General features: G+C 39.0%; 2 protein-coding genes and 1 non-coding gene across 3 annotated transcripts; all 3 read left to right on the top strand.

The window, feature by feature from the left end:
* The first annotated feature begins 6,177 nt into the window (after nucleotides 1–6,177).
* On the top strand, nucleotides 6,178–8,053 carry LOC103974934 (reticulon-like protein B1). The gene is made up of 5 exons (XM_009389836.3): nucleotides 6,178–6,462; nucleotides 6,977–7,157; nucleotides 7,239–7,380; nucleotides 7,465–7,534; nucleotides 7,623–8,053. Exons 1-5 carry the CDS (start codon nucleotides 6,249–6,251, stop codon nucleotides 7,790–7,792), a joined length of 777 nt encoding a protein of 258 aa, XP_009388111.2. The 5' UTR covers nucleotides 6,178–6,248; the 3' UTR covers nucleotides 7,793–8,053.
* Nucleotides 8,054–10,295: 2,242 nt separating this feature from the next.
* Nucleotides 10,296–10,444, top strand: LOC135637402 (small nucleolar RNA snoR145). Its single transcript, XR_010496255.1, has one exon. It is a non-coding gene; the product is annotated as a small nucleolar RNA snoR145 (small nucleolar RNA).
* Nucleotides 10,445–12,234: 1,790 nt separating this feature from the next.
* On the top strand, nucleotides 12,235–13,292 carry LOC103974933 (arabinogalactan protein 20). Its single transcript, XM_009389835.3, has 2 exons — nucleotides 12,235–12,505; nucleotides 13,044–13,292. Exons 1-2 carry the CDS (start codon nucleotides 12,400–12,402, stop codon nucleotides 13,145–13,147), a joined length of 210 nt encoding a protein of 69 aa, XP_009388110.1. The 5' UTR covers nucleotides 12,235–12,399; the 3' UTR covers nucleotides 13,148–13,292.
* Nucleotides 13,293–16,954: the final 3,662 nt, after the last annotated feature.

Consider the following 16,954-nt stretch of genomic DNA (forward strand, 5'->3'; position numbering starts at 1 on the left):
CTATAACTCAAGTAGGGGCCAATTGGGCCCGAGTTCGGACTGGTTTGGGCCAAGTTTGGAGCCCAACCAATGAGCTGAAATAGTGTAGGCGGTGGCACCGCCTAGAACCCGAGAACCAAGCGGTGGCACCGCTGGACTGAGCGGTGGCACTGCCGGATTGGGCAGTGGCACCGCCAGTACACTGTCAGTGTCAGACACTGACAAGCAGTGGCACCGCTAGCATCGGGAACCAAAGAGAATTCAAATTTTGGAGCCCAAATTTGAATCCTCTTGAGGCCTATAAATACCCCTCAAATCTCAGCTGAGATAACAACTTTTGAGAAGCAATTGATTGAGAGAAAGGTCTTAGAAAAGTCTTAGCAAGTCTTATTTTCAATTTGCTAGAGTGTTCACCTCTTTCTTTCTTGCTGAAAATTTGTAAGAGTGTGAACCGCTTGTAAAATGTTGTAAGAGGGGTATTTGCCCTTCCCCTTCAAGAGATTTGCTAGTGGAAGGTGGGAGCCTCATCGAAGAGGGCCTCGCAAGTGGATGTAGGTCATTTGACCGAACCACTTTAAAATCGACGTGATCTCTGGTTTGTATTTCATTATTGCTATTTACATTACTGCAAACCTTCTTACGTACTTTATTTCCTCATTACCTTTGCTGCATACCTTTATGAACACGCGTTCAAGTTAAACTTTTCAAGTTCGGTTTTCATTGTATCAAAACAATTGTCGAAACCAAAGTTTTAATCCGCTGCACTAATTCACCCTCCCCCTCTTAGTGCCATTCCGATCCTAACAATGTTATCTCTTAAATTTTTCAAAATGTGATTTTGATGATGATTTTGGATTTCTTTTTGTATGATTTGTTTTAATAATGAGATGATATATCCAATCGAATCATTTATTGATATTTGTGACTTGAGATGCACTTTATATAAAATATTTTTCTTGATTCACGTATGATTTATTCATTTAAGAGAAGATTTAACCAAATGAATCTTGATTCTTGATATTAATAATTTGAGATTTATTTGAATTAAGATATCTTATTGGATCTCCTATAATTCTATTCGTTATTTACTAAATAGGAGATTTGTCAATATGAATCATTCACGAATTGATCTTTCATATCAATATCTTTCATGTCATGATTTTGTTGAATCTTGGATTTTGGTGATGAAATCAATTGGTAAAGTGTTTGATATAATCTATATGTTGAGATAAGTGTGCAAGATTAACTACGATAGCAATAAGGCATAAAGCAGAGGTTGGGTCGGAGTCAAAGATCGGACGATATGTCGAAGATTCGGACGATGTACCAGAAGTTTGTCGGAAGCTCGCCGAGAGTTCGTTGGGAGCTCGTCGAGAGTTCGTCGGGAGTTTGTTGAGTGTTCGTCAGGAGTTCGTCAGAAGTTCGCTAAAAGTTCGTCGAGAAAACAATTGACATACCAGACAGAGATTGCTTAGTTAATGTCATGAACTATCATAGTTAAACTTTAAGTTGAGTTAGGATTGTGAGATAATCCCACTAACTCAGTTAGGGGCCAATTGGGCCCTTAATAAGGATGAACTGGGCCAGTTGAACAGCCCATTCAGCATCTAAAGACATGGCTGGTGGTGGTACCTTCAACAGTTAATGCTACCAGGCAATGGTACCACCCCTATCAAGTGGTGGTACCGCTAGAGCTCAGTCTTTGAGCTCTATCAAGCGATCATACTGCCTAGACTAGGCAATGGTATCATCGTGTGTGAGAGTATCAGGCGATGGTACTGCTAGTACCCCGAAATCTAGGGATATGACACTTTTTGACTCCAATTTTGAAGCCATTGGGGCCTATAAATACCCCACCCTTTTGTGCATGAAAGGGCACGAAAGTAAGAAAAATATCTTGAAGTCTTGGGGTGTTAAAAATGTTGTAAAAGTGCTAAAAGTTCTCCTCACTTTATCATTCAAGAGAGGTGTGAGCCTTGTAAGGGTTATCTCCTAAACTCGTGATAAGGATAAAGCGCTATAAAGAGGGTGTTGGTATCCTTCCATTGAAGGAAGATCATTAGTGGATGCCGGTAACCTTGATAGAGGATGAATCAGAAGTGGATGTAGGTCACAACGATCGAACCACTATAAATTCCGGTGTTCTTATTTCCATTCTGTATTTTACTACTGCTATTACTTTCTAAGTTAATTACTAGTTCATTTACTCTAAAGTCAAGCACTTTCTAAAATTGATTTTCAATGAACGAATATCTTACAAAATTGATGATTTTTTCATTGCACTAATTCCCCCCTCCCCCCCCCCCCTCTTAGTGCTACTATTGATCCTAACAATTGGTATCAAAGTAACGTTTTTCTCATTTGGTTTAACACCCAAGAGAAATGACTCTTTTCAGCTTTTAAGAGGGATTTTCGATCATTCGCCCTCTCATGTTCAATGGGACAGACTACACTTATTGGAAAACTTGGATGAGAGTTTTCTTGCTTTCGTTGAATCTTGATTTATGGAATATTGTCGAAAATGGATTTCAAAAGTCTTCTCTTCTAATGAACGATTGAAATGATTTGGAGAAGAAACCCTTCTCTTTGAATGCCAAAGCTATGAATGCTTTGTTTTTGCGCCTTAGACAAAAATTAACTTAATCGTGTTTCTATTTGAGAAACAACTTATGAGATTTGGCATACACTTGAAATCAAAGGTACTAGTAAAGTTAAAGACTCTAAAATCAATCTTTTGATGCATAATTTCGAGTTGTTTCATATGAAACCAAGCGAAACTATTATTGACATGTACACCCGTTTTATGTATGTCGTTAATAGTTTAAAAGCTCTTGGTAAAAGTTTTTCAAAATTTGAACTTGTTAACAAGATATTTTTTTGATAAGTACTGTTAACAAGATATTAAGATCTCCTACGAAGAGTTGGGATCCTAAAGTCACGACTATTCAAGAATCTAAGAACTTGAATCATTTTCCAATTGAAGAACTTATCGGATCTTTGATGACCTACGAAATAGCTTATATGACATATGACAAACTTGAGAACAACATTCCAAAGAACATAAAGGATTTTGTACTTAGAACAAAAGAAGACTATTCGAGCGAAAGCTCAAGTGATGATGAACTTGAACTCCTCACAATAAAACTTAAAAAGTTCTTAAAACAAGAATCAAAGAATAAAAATAAACTTAAAACGAACACAACTTCTTGCTATGAACACAAGAAGCTAGGTCACTCTAAAGATAAGTATATAAAACTGAAGAAAAAGTTGGTAAAGGATGAATTGAGTGCATCCGAAGACGAGGAGCAAACCAACAAGGGTAAGGTGGCGAATTGCATTTTGACAGCTTTCGTCAACAAGGTAAGCGACTCGATCGAATCTCTTTTTTCCTTACCATAAAATTACTTAGTGCTTTTAATAATTATATATATATATATATATATATATATATATATATATATATATATATATATATCATGACAATTGTATATTTTGTAATAATACTTGCACATCAAATAAGATTAATTCCTTATATATTATAAGAAATAATTATGTGTATCTTGATGATTTTATATTGCTTTTCGATTTTAAACATGATAGATGGTTTTCATAAGAAAAAAACTTAAGCATACTTATATGAAATAAATCACATAAATTGAAACAACTATAAAGAGGAAAGCATTTTTTCTTGAAATTTTTTTTCTCTATTTTATCGATTTAAAAAAAAAGATTGATGAATCTATTTATGTTATTTTATGAATCTCTAAAGTGATTTTGATGACTTAGATTTGAATGAGTTATTAATCCAAATCACGATCTTGATTTCTCAATATTTAATACTTGAGATCTTTCTATGAATTGAGATTTTTTTTCTTTTTTCTTTTTATGATTTACCAAAGAGAATATCTTTTTTGAAATTCATGACTTAAGATTTTTCATACTAATTGATGTCCTAAGATTCTTTTTGTTATATACTAAAAATGAGATTTGTTAAGATGAATCATTTACGAATTGATCTTTCTTTATCTTGCTAGTCATATATGCTCTACAAGTCATTCACGTGAGTGATGACACATGTGACTTAACACGTAGTTTTTTTGCTTATTATATTTTGGCATTTATCACTTTATATTACTTATTGCATATATGCATATGTATATATATTGTATCCAGCAATAGGAATTGAATCGTGATGAGATCACGATAATGAGACCGATTCGCCTTTAAACACAGATCCTAAATAATCTCGGTCATAGGTTACTCGAGAGGAATATTGAGATAACCGGACATACTAGTGTGTTATATACCCGTCCATATGATAGATGCATCTGGTCTCATAATTACTCATGTAGAGACACTAGGGATATAATGCTTTATTGTCAAATAGTAATTCCGTAGTTCCAGTGGGGTATCTGGTTCTTAGACTTGAGACACCAAGGATGTCCTATATGAGTGCTCCACTCTTTGATACTGGACTTATAGATTTGGATGTCCCAGATCTAGTATAGCTGATTATCAGGAGTGGTAGTCAACCTTATGAGGGCTATTGAGTGTCGATAGATGATCATCCATTCTCGGTGTCATGTGAAGAATGTCTCATATGTTCTTGCTCAGATAAATCCCTAGTCGGGGTCATTCGGATTGAGAGAAAAAGAGTTCTCCAGGAGAATCTAATTAGAGTGAGACTCGAGTAGAAATCGTATGGGTTTGACAACACCATACCGATATATGGTCTTTGGGATATTAGATAGACGAGGGACTATAGGTACATTCAGATCTAGTTGAGATTTTTATAAAATTGCATCAGTGATGCACTTGAGACAAGTAGATGTCTAAATTAGTGCAAAAATTAAGTTGATTCAAATGTTTTAAAATGTTGAGTAGTATCAAAGGAATCTTTTGTTAAATAAGTCTACCTAAAGCTTGTGTTTAGTGAGTATAAAGAGTAGGTAGAAGTTAATTTACAGGAAGATCACATAAATTTATCAAGTATTACTTACATACAAATAGTCAATTGAATCGTGTGAGTCTTATGATTAACAACATGATGTGCTTGATTATTATGTAAGATTTACAAAACATTTGAGTTAATAATGAAATGATGATGATGTGATGTTCGATCATTAGAGTATTAGATTTTCTCTATATAATAATATTTTCTAAAAAAATAAAATAAAATAAATTTAGTGTTGGTTTGCCGGTAGAAGATTTATTTAACTATTATTTAAGATCGGAGTACAGAAGCGTGTTATGTAACTCATGTGATATATAAAGTAAAACAAAGTTAGTAGCATCTTGAATTAGTTTTCTTTATGAATTAATTTGTTGAGTAATAAATTTTCTAGTTTTGAGTTTTTGTTGGATATTGATCTTCCTTCGATAGGAAGCAATGAGGTTCTTGGATCACTGCGCCTCCAATCATGCATTTAGATGCATTCCTTAGGTATCCTTAGGTCTCAGTGTATCCTTAGGTATTAAGGAGTTGGCAACGGGGAAGAAGTCCATTCCTTTGTTGCGTTGCACGCAGCTTTTTTCATCACCTCGAACGGGTAGGAATTGCGAGTTCAAATCTGTAGCCGAAAGGAAAAAGGAGAAAAAAAAACTCAAAAAATGTACGAGATTCCACTTTTGTCCTCATCCGAAGTCCCCACCGGCCACCCCCTCCTTTCTCGTGTCGCCTCGGGCCCCACCTATGACATCCACCGTTGAGTGCGGCGTGCGATCGGTCTTACCTTTGATGTACCATTTACCTTTCCTGGCCACTCATCGGCCTTCAATGCCCGTTGTTGTGGGGCCGACGGCGTCGTCCTGGCTTACAGCGTCGCGTGAGCGTCGGACGTGTTTGCTGTGTTATTTAGGACAGCTTTCCCCGTCCACGTGGTGTCACGTGACCGGTGGGCCGGAAATGGCATCAGGCACGGCTCCCAGGCCGGTCGTGCTGGCCACGCCGTCCCAAAAAGTAACGGCAAACTGACGTTGCCGTCAACACGGTCATTAATCTCCCTCTCCAATTCAAAGTCGCCGTCAAGCAAACAACCCTTCTGACTGTTCTCGACTTAAATCTTTCCTTCCCTCTTCGGGCAAATTTGCCCCTCCATCCGCTCTTCCATCTGACCGCTAAACCAAGCCCTGCCTCGATCCGACGGTCGTGATCGCTTCTCCGTGCCCCGGTCCTTTATAAAGCCTCCTCGATGGCCGCCGATCCCCTCTTATTCCCACAGCGAGAGAGTATTCGGAGAGAGGTTTAGATATTTCTTTGTGAGGCGACGATGGCGGAGCACGAGGAGTCGGTGGCGGAGTCTCTGCTGGAGAAGATCACTGAGAAGTTCCACGGCGGGGACTCTTCATCGTCAGATTCGGACGGCGAGAAATCATCTGTGGTGGACTCCTCGGCGCCGTCCGCCGCCGAGGTTGTCAAGGCCAAGATTTACCGCCTCTTCGGGCGCGAGAAGCCCGTCCACAAGGTCTTGGGCGGTGGGAAACGTACGGATCGTCCCTCCCTAATGCCCTTTCCGTTGAAAGATTTTGCTTGCATTTTTAATATAATAAAACCATTTTCCATTTTTTTCTTCATCGGTTTGATCTCGATCGTATTCGCCGACTCGCATGACGGACGGGATCTGTAGGTTTTTCTAAGATGTGGTTCAGTGATTCGCGAACTTATTATTTGAATCGGATGTAGATTTTAATTTTTCAGGTTCCATTTTTATTGAATAAGGAAAAAAATTACTTTTTTCTATTTTTGAGTACATACGAACAGAAACCCTAAATCGGCTCCGGATATCTTGTTGACCTCGATCAATGGATATCCTTATTTGTCCTTAGTTTGTAAAGTTTATTGGATGATCGAGCTACCTCTTCGTCTTGATATATTATACCCTTTTATGTTGGGCGAATCGTAAATATCTCAGTAGACTATATTTGGGTCTTAAATATAACCTGTTGAGGGTGGATTAGCTATAAGACTAGGATGATTTAATGACCGATTCTTGAGCAGCTGCTGATGTTTTCCTATGGAGGAATAAGAAGGTATCGGCTGCCACGCTCGGTGGAGCGACGGCCATCTGGGTCTTGTTTGAGTTGATGGAGTACCACTTGCTGACCTTTGTTTGCCATAGTCTCATCCTGTCCCTGGCCATCATGTTCCTCTGGTCAAACGCATCAACTTTCATCAACAAGTGAGTTTGGCTCTGCAATTTTTTGTTGCTTCGTTCTGTATGCCCTCTTCAGTGGCTCAATCCTCTGTGCTTCGTTTGTAGGTCCCCTCCACGCTTTCCAGAGGTAAGCATTCCGGAAGATATGACTGTGAACATTGCACTTTCGCTTCGATATGAGATCAACTGGGCTTTTTCTGCTCTGAGGGACATCGCATTAGGGCGTGACCTTAAGAAATTCCTTTCTGTATGTTGCCTCATAGTTCTTATTTGCAAGTTCAATATTTTGGTGCCCTGTTTGTGCCTTTAATGGCTGCTGCTTTGATTATAGGTCATTGCTGGCCTGTGGGTTTTCTCAATCATCGGCAATTTCTGCAATTTCTTGACCTTATTTTATATAGGTAATTGAAATTTTGCAGTAGTACCTATCTTTTTGCTGCCCTAATAATTATAGTTTTAGTTATTTACATCTTTGAGTTTGGGTAACAGCGTTTGTCACACTGCATACGGTGCCGCCACTGTATGAGAAGTATGAGGACAAGGTTGATGCTTTTGCTGAGAAAGCACAAACTGAGTTCAAGAAGCATTATTCCGTGATTCATGCAAAATACTTGAGCAAGATTCCAAAGGGGCCATTGAAGGATAAGAAGTTCCAATAGAGTTGAAGGATCTGTGTGGTTGCAGTTTGATTTTGGCAGTTAATTGGCTAGTGATGGTTTTCGATCGGTGTAATGACTGTTTATCCATATTTGCTTAGAACTCTCCTTTTGAGTTCCTAATTAGAGGCATGGACATTATCAGTATGGGTTAATATAAGTGATTCTGAGTTTTATGATGTGGATCGGAGTTATTATTGTACCAAGTAAGACAATTTAGTTTTATTTTAATGGTGATTTGTTTTAGAAAATCTATGTTATTTACATACATGTCATTTCTATGAATCATTGAGTATTCTTTGTGTTTCTCTTCATCATTATGGAGTTTTTCCTGTTGTTGATGTAACAAGAGGCAGGTTTCATGTTGGAGCACTAGATGCACTTTGTGATGCGTTCTTTTCTTCCTGTTTGTCCACTGTTCTATGTTGCATGATGACTATGCAAATAAGTCTGGATTGTAGAATCTGAAGTTTATGCTCAAGCAAGGTGGTGGATGTTGGGTTGGTATTATATGGAGCTTGTTGTCATATTATAACCATCTTAGATTATTACTCTGTTAATGGTGTGGGATAACCAGTTCGGTGAGAGTCAATATGACCTTTTGATGATTACTTGAGTGATTCTTCGGGTTGTTTACCTTATGATCATTGTGAACTTAAAATAACGTGTGGTTTCATAGATTTTTAAAAGCTGTAGATGCATTAAGGTCATGAAAAAACACATTTACTTTGAGATGTTTATGTACTTGTTAGGTACTAATACTTATTTTTCAGCATCATTTGATGATAATTATTACATTCCTTAAAGTTTAGCTCTTCTTTTGTAATTTAGGAAGAGATGGGTACATGAACTTTCGATATGCTGTTGTATTGTTATTGAACATAGATGATGATTGGTAAAACGAAGTAAATATTCTTATTTCATGAATCCTATACTGCTTAGACTAACATATGTTATGAAGAACTAAGCTAAGGGTTCTTTACATTGTTGAATACATTTTCTGATAACGTAATGAATTGTGTTAAGGATATATCCATCCTATACTATGTTAATGATTAAGTGGGTGAGCCTTGGTGGCATGGTAAATTTGCTTGTTTGTAATTTGTCTTCTTTATATTTCCGAATCCTCTGTTTTCTTTCTTATTATTTGAGTTACCACCATGAAGGGGTTCTGAAATTATAATGTGAGACTGCTCCACCGAATTGCCCATAATTCATCCATGGTATATGATAGATAACGGAATAATTTCAGGCACTAAAGTTCACCGAGAAAAATAGCGTCAATGGCCTTGTTATTTGTGGAGTGCTGGGAGTTTGAAGGACTTGCTGTTGTTATATTTGTCACAAACAGCTATTTGATCCGATAAAGTCATTTCTCATCGACGTTTTGAGGACGTGGGACGATGGTTACAGGAAATCAAATATTGCTAAACCTTTGAAGATATACTTGTTGAACTTCCTATTTTTATGGTTGAATAGTAGTTGTTGGTCATTTGTTGTGAGTTCTTTCGGAGCGTTGTACTTGAAAGCTATTATATTTCTCCGCATAAGCTTGTCATGCATCGCAAATATTCTTCCCGGTTTGTCTGTGTCGGCTGATGAGATGGGTAAAGAAAAAGTATCCCGCTTTCGATGGCATGAATGAATCCGAACTCGATGAATTCCATTTTTGGTAGCCCCCTCTTTTAAGAATCCTCTGTAAAAATAATAAAATATAATTTTATTATTTATATCCTCTCCGTTTCAATAATTTTCATCTGTTTAAAAAACATTATTCACTACGGGAGCTTGAAATCATTCTGACGGTCAGATCTCTTGATCTAAATCTGGGCCGCTATATTCCTAATTACATCCGATCTGGTTTCAGCCGAGTTCCTCAACTACTATATAGAGACTCAACCGGACCCAATTCTACACCACTCGACAGGGATCGGGTCGATGTCCAATTCGACCGCCCCCGAACCCAACCCCTCTCGCTTGCTGCACTACTTGCCCTAATATCCCACCTCTATAAATACCCCCAGGTGGCCAACCTGCGCCGGATATCATCCTCGCCTCGGCCGTCTCCTGCCATCAAACTGTTCCAAAAAAGCCTCGTCTCTCTTTCATACTGCTTCCCGTTCTCGGATGCGATGAAGAGAAAACATTCTCTACTGTGATCGTCGGGTTCCTCTTCGGATCCGGCGACATGAAGTCCATCTAATTTGGTTCGTATTCACTGAGCATCCTCCACCTCCTCTTTTGTTCTTCTTTCTTTTACTCTCTTTTCCCCCTTTCTTTAGTATCTTGCCAAACGAAGGACCTATGGAGGAATCGCTTCTTACGCGGTGCTATTCTTTCCAAGTTTGCCTTCGGATAGGAAGTAAAAGCGAGGTGGGACGGCCGGACTCGTAGATGAATTCGAGTTTGGGTGATCTCCGGGTCGTTCTTTCGATCCGTTCTTCGCACATCTAGAATAGTGTTTGGCAGAGATCCATGTAGAAGATCGAGTAAGAGGGGACGAAAAGAGCGAAGGGCCCAGCAGAGGGGTGATGAACTCGTGAGTTGAGACCTCTCTAACTTCTCGGTACAACCTTCGCAAAGTGAAGCCTGCCGTGATCGTACGACGCCTGAACTCTGTGGTTTTCCTGGTGTCTCGTACACGGCTACAGATCCTCTCGGCGACTGATTAACTTTTCAATTTTTCTTGATGATACTTTGGAGCATTGTAGCTTAGCTAATTTTTGGCTCATCTCTCATGCAATCTACGACACTTTGGCACATGAAAACCTAGAAACATAGGAAGGTGTTAGGGACAGTAAAGATGAGATCTGGCTTCTGTAGTTGATGTCATGTTGGGTTCAATCTGTACCCACGAGAGGTTTGAACCCGAGGAGACGAGAAATTAGAACAACATGCTATGGATACGGGCTCAAGGGGATAGCATAAGTAGACTGTTTTGTACGACAATATCTTTTTCTCCCTCCCGTCCCTTTTTTTTTTTGCACTCAAGTTCAAATAATATTTTCATTGTATTCACATCTGGAGAGTACCTCTTAAAGTTGTAGATCTCACAAAAGAAAATATAAAATTTGGATCGAGCAATTTAGTCCTAATCGTGAAATCTAATGAACTATATTAAGTCCACGTAATGTGATATTGAGAATTATATTGATTGTGTTAAAATAATAAAATAATCCTTTATGATAAGGAACGTTATGCACATCACGCGTTAGACGTGGGGAACCGTAAGAATCACTGACGTCTTTTGATGGTATAGCACAAATAGACTTTTGTTTTCATTACAAGATGATATCTTTTTAATTATGTAGGTGATTTTTGTTATGATTATTATAAGATAATAAGACCTACATAAATGTTGGAAGGTCATCATCTTAGTGAGAGATAGAATGTTTTACAAGGATGCCAAAGGTTTATTAATTATCAAATCGCAGTACGGAATTAGAACGTCATAATCAATATTAACAGTTAAATATACAATAATTATTAATTAGTGTTTCGGAATTTTTAGTTCAATCCTCAGATATATTAGATTGGCCCCAAAGTGATATTAAATTGATCGTACATTACTACACATTAATACTGAATACTGCACTACTGTGGCAAAATTATAAAAAATGCTATAATCCAATTATCTGTTCTCAATGTAATGCAGTCCTCAACCCAACCATCTATAAAATGGTTTGTGTTTGGCCAATTCGATTGCATGACTTACATCAGAACTTCAACTCTGCAGTTTCCATTACTGATTCTTAGTTTGTGAGTTGGAAAATCCACATTCTTCATTCTGATCGACCTGTAATTTGGATTTCTCAATCACTAGCTGTCTCTCTGAGCTCTTAGATGGCACGAACGGGCTTCGGGCCATGGAAAAAAAAACCTCCTACTTATTTATTCATAATATCAAAAAATAATATTTGTTTTATTATTTGAAATTTCCGTATTATCGATTTTATTTTATTTTTCTCCTAATCTCTTATTTTATCCTGACGAATCTCCCATTGTGATTATAAATATTTAAAATAAGATTAAATAGTAATTTTTAAAAATTAGAGACTGTGTTCTCATTCCGATGTCGGTTAATGAGATCCCGATCCCGATGCTGGCTCATCTTATGATCCGACTCTTCCCTATTCTCCGGTGAAATGTGATCAAATCCAACCAGGTCAGACGATGCACCGAGTCTGTTATCAAATTATCATCCCTAACATTCTTATTTTCAATCGAGAACTTTCCTATATTTGTTTAATTCATTTTTTTGGGGGTCGGTTGCGATGTGGCTGCACGTAGGCCGTCCGAGCTGTCGCCAGTAGACCCGGGCCACCCTTGGCTTGACCCGGTTCGTTTGTGGGAGGAATAACACGTGGGGACCACAACATCGGCGTCCCGGATTCGTTTGCTTCCTGTACTTTTTTTAGTGACCGATGCCGCGTTAAAACCCGATCCTTCGCGCCGTGATAGGAATAGAGGAGGAAATCGATTCGAAGCACATTGCCTCCCGCAGATCTCTCTCCTCCTCCTCTCTGCTCCGCTCAGAGAAGGAAGAGAGAGATCTCAGGTTTGTCTGTCTGTTCCAGTCTTTTTCGAAGCGGAGGAAGATCACGGCCGAGATGGCGGCAATCCCTAAAGTTTTAGTGGCCGTTTTGGTTCTCGCCTTGGCGACTGTTGTGCCGTCCGTCCAGGCTCAGGCTCCCGCCCCATCACCTACCAGCGACGGTGATTTGATCTTTTCCTTCGTTCTTTCTCGTATTCACGTTATATATCCAGTTATTTTATAGAAGCCAAAAACCGGACCTTTTTTATGTTCTTCGTGCTGGATGTGTTCTCTTCCCCTTTTGTTCTGTTACCTTTTCGTAGATTTTACTAGTTTGTAACAGTTAGGATCCGGTTCAAGTGTAGATTTCTGTTCGTTCGTACATCCATGCCGTATTGGAGTAAAAGTTTGTATCTTTGAAGTACACGCTCATTTTTTAGATCAGAGATAATGTTGAAGGTCTACGGATCTAGCGTGACATGGATTAGGGTTTCGCTAATAGGTTCGGTGTTCTTAACATTTTGTAAAGTTCCTCTTTTTAGGGCTAAACGTTGGTTAAATGTTGCAAATTAGTTGCGATCGTATGATGTAATGAAGACTATTTTTTCTTAATGCATCTCTTACTGCAAATTCATTGATCTTGATGTGGGTATAAGTCTTGTTTGATCGTTATCTGTTGAAGGATTGTTGGATTGATATACTCTTTCTTCTCTTGTGCAGGCACATCAATCGACCAGGGGATTGCTTATTTGCTAATGCTTGTGGCCCTGGTTCTCACCTACCTCATCCACCCCTTGGATGCCTCCCCCTACAAGCTCTTCTAAGCCTTTCTAGGATTGCATTTATGTCTGTGAGGAAGGGATTGGTGGTTTGTCTTGCTTGTACTTGCATTATCATGGTGTGGGATTTGGACATTTTTTAATGGAACTATCATGTTGATTTATCCTAAATATTCTTGTTGCTGGTGCAGCTGAAGCTTTTGTTTGTGCTTGCAATTTGCTTGGTTTACAATGAATATGATGTCACAGTGGGAAATTTGAACTTCTGTATAGCAAATGTACTGGAATTGTAGAAGATTTGAAGTTTGGGGGAGGAAGAGCAGCCTTGATGCTGGTTATCCAACATGAATAATCAAGCTCTGTGAACCCCGACGAACATTGGCGATTTGGTTTGGAGTTGGATAAAATGTTCGATGTTGTAAAAGTTTATATTTCCTCTTATGCTTCTGGTTTTGCACGAGAAATATAGTTGTAGATGGGCATTTCACACTGCACATAAGCGTTGCCTTCAAATTAGACGATGAGTCCTTTCTCATCACGCTAGATTAGTTTTGGTACCAATTATCATAATTCTGATGGGATAATTGATTTATAAATTTTATTGAGTTTATTATGAGAGGAAGTCATGTTTTGATCTAACCCGAAGTGGTATGAGCTTCTAGGGTATCATATACATGATATATACATGAAGACTAAGGTCTGGAGAGGTTTTTCTATTCGGATCCTCTGATTCCCAAGTTAGTAACCCGAGCTAGATAAGTGCAGATGCGAGTAGTCAAAAAGTGATTCCCTCTTCTTTTTTTCATTATATTAATAACGAGCTTTTATACATGATCGTAAAGGGATAAAATATCTCATGAAATATTTTATAGAGAGGTAGCCTCTAACCATTTTCAATAGCCTCCCTTTGGCCTCTTATCCACGCGGGTGACAAAAAGGGGGACAACCCATATCATTTGTCTTCGACCTTTGCATATGTGGGCAGACAGGTGGAGGGTAACCTCTGTCTTCTCCTTTTACCCTGGACACCATATGATGATTATGTATAGGATGATGATTGGTTAATAGTATACTTTGTATCATTTATACACCTTGAAGGCATGCTTCGGGGCTCTCGCAAGAGGGACTCGAAGTGTGACATCTAGTACATTTGTCATGTTAAGCTTATGCCTCTTCGATTGATTCTCCAACCTCGTGTATTAGGCGAACATTAAAAGGGTCAGGGGGCGCTCGCGTCTTAAATTGACGACCCTTGTCCCTTGGCAAGGGGTCACTCCTCATCGATGAACCCTCTTAGGTAGAGGATCAATCTTTGTCGATGTGAACCTAATCCTCCTTTAAATATGGAGTGTTAGGAAAAGAGTTCGCACTAAGAGGGGGAGGTGAATTAGTATAGTGGTAAAAATTACGTCGGTTCAAAACTTCATTGCGATTAAATTCATTTCTGACGAAAAATCATTTCATAAAGGTATTAACTTTGAAAACGTATGGAAGAGCATAGTAGATGTAAAACAAGTAAAGTAAATTGCATAAGAGAATCGCAAACTAGATTTTTAAAGTGGTTCGATCATCGTGATCTACATCCACTTCGCTTATTCCTCTTCCATCGAGGCCACTAGCATCCACTATCGGTCTTCTTTCAATGGGCGAAGACCAACTACCCTTTTACACCTCTCTTCTCCTTTTTATAGGTTTAAGAGAACCTTTTACAACCCTCTTTTATAAGATATCCATCTCACACCTCCCTTAGAACACTCTTTAAGCTTTGGGAGGAGGGAACTCAACTTTCTAAGGTTTACAACTTTAGAATCATAAGGTTTTGCTCAATATTTCTTACTTATCCATGCAGGAATAGTTGGGGTATTTATAGGCCCCAAATGGATTCAAATTTGGAGCCCAAAATTTAAACCCCTGAAATTTCACGGTACGGGCTGTAACACCCCCTGCACTAGGCGGTACCACCGCCTGCAACCTGACACTGGACAGTACCACCACCCAGATAGTCTCGAAGATTGAATTTGGGCGGTACCACCGGTCAAACTGGCGGTTCCAGTGCTTGACACAGTCTCGGAGACTGTGCCACGATGGTTTCACCTATTTAGTCACTGTTTGGGTCTTTCTCTTGGCCCAACACAGCCCAAACTTGGCCCAACTATCCCCTAATTGGGTTGGCTCAATTCTAATCCCAGTTATGTACTAACTACAAATTTTAAGATATTTACTAAGCTAAACAAAGTGTTGGGAAATCTTGGGGCGACATCACATGCACAATAGAAGAACAAGAAAACAAAATCCCTAATTTCCCAAAAAGATGTTCGTCATCGTGCGAAGATTAGTGCGCAAAATTTATGAAATAAACTACGTATAGAATAGATTATGTTACATAGGGAGATCGTATATCCCTGTTTCCTTGCAGATCTCTAGGAGAGGGTGAAGGAGGTCAAGCGTCCTCTCTAGCGGCGATCCACGCAGTAGGGCTGCGACGATGCTCCTCAAAACTCCAGGCCTGCTCTGAGGTTGAGAGGGGGAGGAGAATAAGAGAGACAAGCAAAGGCTCTAGTCTATGAACCACTGAATCCCTCCTATTTATAGAGGTCCCCTATCAAACCCTAATGGATCCTCCCCTAGTGGGTATTAGATCTGCATCCAATTACCCAAGCTTTTTAGATTAGTGGATCTCTATCAAATAATCTCTCATGGGCTCTTATTGGATCTTGTCCATGGGATCCAATAATTCAGGGGCTTATTGGATATCCAATAAGATAAGGGCTCCGGCGGATATCTTATATCCGAACCTCTACTCATCGCAATGCCTACCATATGTGTGCGACCCTTTAGGCCTAATATCAAGCTGGCCGTGAGTCATACCTGTCATAACTCTTACTATTTTAGTGAATTATTATCTTTATAATAATTCACTCGACTCATCGATTATAGACGTACTAGGCCACTACGTCGTAATACCCAAATGATATAGGGAAATCCAATTCATTGGACCTGTTTGTCATTAGTTATCGTATACCTATAATCTCTCTCATCTATCTAATATCCTAGAGACCGTATATTGGGCATGGTGTTGTCAGACTCATACGGTTTCTTCTCGAGTCTCGCTCTAATCGAATTCTCCCAGAGAACTCTTTCTCTCTCAATTCGAATGACTCTAGCCAGGGATTTGTCTGAGCAAGAACACATGGGATATTCCTCTCATAATGCCGAGAGTGGAAGATCCTCTATTGATACTCAATAGCCCTTGTAAGGTCGACTACTACTCTCAATGACTAGTTGTACTAGATCTGGGACATCCAAACCTATAAATCTGGTATCAAAGAGTGGAGCACTCATACAGGACATCATTGGTGTCTCAAGTCTAAGGACCAGATACACCACTAGGACTACAGAATCGTTGTTTAATAATAAGGCATCATCAACCATCCAACATTTCGTAAGCGGATCAATCAGTGAACTCATTCTCCAATGAGCACCTGTATTGTATCCCTAGTGTCCCTACATTAGCAGCTATGAGACCAACTGCATCCATCATATGGACGGGTATACAGCACACTAGTCTGTCCGGTTTTCACGATGTCCCTCTCGAGTAACCTATGATCAGAATTATTTAGGATCTATGTTTAAAGGTGAGTCAATCTCATTATTATCATCTCATCACGATTCGATTCCCATTGCATAGATCCAAGGACATCACAATATATACATGTATATATACAATAGTTAATATAAAGTGATAAATGCCAAAATATAATAAGCAAAAAGATTCTGTGTCAAGTCACATATGCCATCACTCACGTGATTGGCTTGTTGGGCACCTATGACTAGCAATCTCTCACTTGACCT

This window comes from Musa acuminata, chromosome BXJ3-4, assembly GCF_036884655.1.
Source record: "Musa acuminata AAA Group cultivar baxijiao chromosome BXJ3-4, Cavendish_Baxijiao_AAA, whole genome shotgun sequence".
In the NCBI taxonomy this organism is placed as follows: domain Eukaryota; kingdom Viridiplantae; phylum Streptophyta; class Magnoliopsida; order Zingiberales; family Musaceae; genus Musa; species Musa acuminata.